This window comes from Henckelia pumila, chromosome 1 (assembly GCF_033568475.1).
Source record: "Henckelia pumila isolate YLH828 chromosome 1, ASM3356847v2, whole genome shotgun sequence".
In the NCBI taxonomy this organism is placed as follows: Eukaryota; Viridiplantae; Streptophyta; class Magnoliopsida; order Lamiales; family Gesneriaceae; genus Henckelia; species Henckelia pumila.
This window is the reverse complement of record NC_133120.1, coordinates 122,580,699-122,585,828: the sequence shown is the minus strand read 5'-3', so window position 1 is coordinate 122,585,828 and position 5,130 is coordinate 122,580,699. Positions and strand designations below refer to the sequence as shown.

The 5,130-nt window shown below is 35.2% G+C and overlaps 1 protein-coding gene across 1 annotated transcript; it reads right to left on the bottom strand.

The window, feature by feature from the left end:
- Window positions 1-3,339: 3,339 nt before the first annotated feature.
- Window positions 3,340-3,714, bottom strand: LOC140873909 (uncharacterized). The gene has a single exon (XM_073277192.1). It carries the CDS (start codon window positions 3,712-3,714, stop codon window positions 3,340-3,342), a length of 375 nt encoding a protein of 124 aa, XP_073133293.1.
- Between the last annotated feature and the right edge of the window lie 1,416 nt (window positions 3,715-5,130).

Here is a 5,130-nt window from a genome sequence, read left to right as displayed (position 1 = left end):
TTCTAATCGAGTCATAACAGTGCCAAAAAAACTTTCAACAAAATCGTATCCTTAATAGGACTACATAACAAGGATTTCAAAATATCATGAACGTTCGAATTTTAAAGAATATATATAGGATTTTAAAACAAAAGCCCACTTACATTGCTACACGTGCAAAATCAAATACTTGAATTGTTGCATCACTTATCTTCCAAAATTCATTATTGAAAGGTCTGTGACATATCAAACCGTCAGATCAACATGAAAATTGGTCTGGTCACGTAAAAGGATGTTATCTAAATTTTGAACAGTGGGGATCTGGTTTGGTGGTCGTTTGAATCCTTTTCTGGTCCATGAACAGAAGTTGCTTCTTTCTCGAGTAGAATCTGTGCAGAATTCTTGCAAAATTCGTAAAAAAGTGTCGTTGGATCGGGCTGAAATTTGAACTGCATATGGATAAAATCTTATTCTAAAATCTTAACGGTGAAGATCGGATTATGATCTCATTAGTATCGCCGAATAATTCTGGACATAGTGCTACATTTTCGAACTTGAAGAAAATCTCTGCAGCGTTTCACCTACTTTCCCTCTTGTTTCAAATGAAATCTGAGAGAAATTGTAGTATGATTTTTTTAAGGGTTTGAGAGTCTATTTATAGGCAACAATAGTAGTCAAGATCAACTTGGATATATACCAAGGTTTCAAATTTTGAATAGGACTTTATCTTTAAAATTTGATTCCTTCTAAATCTCAGATGCCTTTATATGTTCAATCTTCTTATCTTGCATATATTTTATCTTGATATGCAAACTTCCAAAATCCAATATTATTGATACTAATTTATCTTGGTTAAAAATATGTGGTTTCACATTAAGTCCAACAATTGATCAATGACCCAAGTTTTGCTACGTTAACACTATCAACATTAACATTATCCATGTCCTGGGATACGAGCACTTGAATAAATTATTGATGTACTATGAGAACCCAAAATTTCAATTGACGGAACTGATTTGAGTAAAAATGATTAAGCTAGGTAAACTAATTTGAGGTAAACTGATTTGAGTAAACTGAAATGAGGTAAAACCATTTGTCAAAGATCAATCTAATAGCTAAAGTTAAACCAGATTTGTAATCAAAAAATTAACTCGGATTAATGACAATTATGTCAACTAAGGGCAGTAAATATAAAGTATAACAGACATATTTAATTTGTGCCTATAAATAGCACTCAGATTTTGAAAATTATTACACAACATTCTAAGCAAAAACAATGTATAATTCGAGCAAGAAAGTTCAGTTGAGCAAGAAAATTCAGTTGAGCATAAGGGTTTAGTTGAGCAGACTAGTTGAACGTACAGCTGAGTAAGAGCAACCTTCCAAGAACAACCGAAATTCTTTAGTAAAAATGGTAAGTGGACATTTTAAAGTATCGAATCTCTGTTTGTATGTTTTAAAACTGATCCAGCATGACATTGTGTTCAAATCTTGCTTTTCGAAAACTGAAACTCTGATTACTGATTTTTTATGCACTGAATCTTATGAATTAATGGTAGGAATATATATTCTGGATATTACTACTCTGATTACTAATTACTGACCTCACCCTTTAGAGGTTAACATATAAGAGATTGATATCAATTAGCTAGCCACGAATTCATAATACAGTTTAGTGCAGAAAATGATTACTGTTATTTTTTATTACCGAATTCATGTTCTGCTCTATTCTGTTTTGATATATTTATGTACATGAGATCAATGTTAAAATGATTTTAAAATCTGAGATAATTTGCCCCCATTTACTGAGTGACAACCATATCACTCACCCACCCAAAACCATCTCAGATAAGAACGAGAAAGAACTAGAATAAGATGAACGAATTTAGTTTTGGGGCTGGTGAAGAAGAAGAAGACTGATTAGTTTTATTATTTTCTGTCCGATGCACTTAAGAGTCTGTTATTGTTAAATTTATGAGATAAATTTCTGTAATTGTTTAAGCATGGTAAATGACAATGCATCATCAGTTTATAAATGAAAAAACTAGTTATTCTTGAAATTCTATACTCCGAGACTTATTGTTTAATGTGAGCAGATAAGATCGAGAAAATAGAAGATGATGAGCAAAACCAGCTTTGGGTCTGGTGAAGATGATCGTGATTCTAATGTTTAGTTTTGTTTAACATTAGTCGTTGCATTAGATTTTGTGTTTCTGTTTATTTTGTTGTCATTTAAGCGTTGTAAAGATAGTTTAATTCCAGTTTGTAAAGGCAATACAAATTTCAGTTTTATGAATGAATAAACTGGTTTTTGAGTTTCTGAAATTTGAGGTTTGTTGTTTTCGAATTTATATTTGATAAAAACACCAATGTAAACCAATGAACCAACTTTGGTTTTGGGACACGACAACGTGAAAATCGTGTGTCATGGTTGCAAGTTTATAATAATTTATGCATAAGATTATTAATAATCTTTATACCGAAATGTTTTTTTACTCGTAATTTATTAGGTTACAAAATTTCTTCTAATTATTAATATAATTATGGTAACAAAGTAACTTAATATGGTATAAAAAGTCAATTACTGTAGTGATCCAACCTAGATCAACTATTAATCAGAGGCTAATTAAACCTGCATTAAACTTAAGCAAATCATAATCAAAATTTGTGGGCGGAAAGAAAAAAATATCCAAAATAAAAAACAGTTGGCGGAATACAACCTACACTAAAAACCCATAATAAAAACTGTATAATACAATAAAATCGAACAGTGTATCAAATATCTAACAACTAAGGGAAACTCACTGCAATCCGGATACATGTAATAAAAAATAAATTGCGACATCTCCATCGATTGCCACGTGTAGAATTGCGACATCTGTCCGAACAGCAAATCGGACGGTCCGATCTTGCACTTCAGATCATTTGATCTCACCATGTGACATCATCTTATGATCTCATCTTGGACACCTGGTTGTGAAAAGTTCGGATCATCCGATCCTCACGATCGGATTTTCCGATCACAACTTATATACCAAACTACAGCTGAGCTTCAGAACTTACATAAATCGGATCCTCTGATCCTGGTTCGGATCGTCCGAACTGGTCCGAATTATCAAAGTTCAGATTTATTATTTAAAGTTCAGTTAAGTCCTTGATTTGTCCAATTAACAATCCTTGATCATCTTTTACCATTTAATCACGTTAATTAGAATACGGGTCACTACATTATCTCCCTCTTAAGAAATTTCATTCTCGAAATTTAAGCTTGAGGAACAAATGATCAATACAACAAAAAAGTTCTTTACTACATCTGGTTATCAGAGGATTACAATACAATTCCAAAAGAAACTACACAACTCAAAACAAATTTGAATGCTCCGCACGCATCCGGCTCTCCAGATCCAGAATTGCTTTTTCAGTACCTCTGTGCTTCCACTGAACCATAACTAACGATATGCGCTTGTTACGAAGTATCTTCTCCTTCCTGTCAAGGATCCTAATAGATCTCTCCACGTACGACAAGTCTTGCTCTAACTGAACCTCTATCGAATGCAACACATGATGAGACTCATACGCAACATACTCTCTCAGCAAGAACACGTGGAAAACATTATGAGTGTCATAAAGATAAGGTGGCAAGGCTAAACGATAGGCTACATCATCAACTTTCTCAAGAATCTCGAATGACCGTATGAATCTCGACGATAACATGCCCTTTAATCCAAACCTCATCACTCTCCAAAAAGGTGAAACCATAAAAAATACATGCTCCCCCTGCTGGAACTACAAAGGTCTACGATGCCTGTTAGCATAACTAGCCTATCGATCCTGAGCAGTTTTGATCCTCCACTTGATCAACTCTATCACATCGATCATCTGCTGGACTAAAATCCGAACCCAAAATCTGACGTTCGCCAACCTCATCCCAAAACAAAAGCGTACGACAAAGACGTCCATACAAAGCCTCAAATGGTGTCATGTCAATACTACGTTGGTAACTGTTATTATGTGCGAGCTCAACCAACGCCAAATGGTCAGGCCAATTAAGCTGGACCAAAATCCATCATAGTAGCTCTAAGCATATCCTCGAGAGTGTGAATCATCCTCTCAGTCTATCCGTCGGTCTCCGGATGATAGGTTGTACTCAAACTCAAAGTAGCCCCTAGAACACGTTGGAAGCAGCCCAAAAACATAGAGGTAAACATCGGATCTCTGTTTCTAAATGCTCAGTGGAATCCCATGCAGGCAAACAATCTCTTGCACATACAGACGTGCCATCCGATCAAAAGTGAAATCTCGATTATACGAAAGAAAATGTGCGAACTTCGATAATCGATCAACAAAGACCCATATTGTGTCACAGTTACCCATATTGTGTCACAGTTATTGGAATACAACGACAAGTGAGTGACAAAATCCATAGTCACATCCTCTCCCCTCCCACTTCCACTCAAGAATCTCTAAACTCTGGAGGAACTCACTGGGTCGTCGAAATTCTCCTTGATCTGCTAACACAAAAGATATCGCGACACGAACTGATACACACTGCGCTTCATCCCTTTCCACCAGAATCTCGTCCGTAGATCCTTATTCATCTTCATGCTACATGGGTGGACAGAGAATCTACTACGATGAGCCTGCGACAAGATCTCATCTATTATGAATCATCAAGAACTACCACACGACAGGGAAGACACCTAGCTGGGAAAAGTTTGAATCATCTGATCCTCACGATCGAAACATGCATCCGATCACAACTGATCTACCGAACTATAGCTGAGCTTCCGAACTTACATAGATCGGATCGTCCGATCCGGGTTCGGATCATCCGAAGTTCAAATTTATTATGTAAAGCTCAATTAAGTCATTGATTTGTCCAATTAACAACCCCTGATCATTTTAACCATTTAATTAATTACGTTAATTAGAATATGAATCACTACAATTACTTACTAAATGCAAGTGGCCCCAAAGAAATTATACAATTAACCTTTTAGAGGCCATAGCCATAGGACCACAATTACTTACTAAATGCAAGTGGCCCGAGAGAAAAAGTTTATACAATTAACCTTTTAGAGGCCATAGGAAAAATTTACTTGTATTTGCAGTAATTATGAGAAGAGGAAAGACAAATAATTAATGTACAAA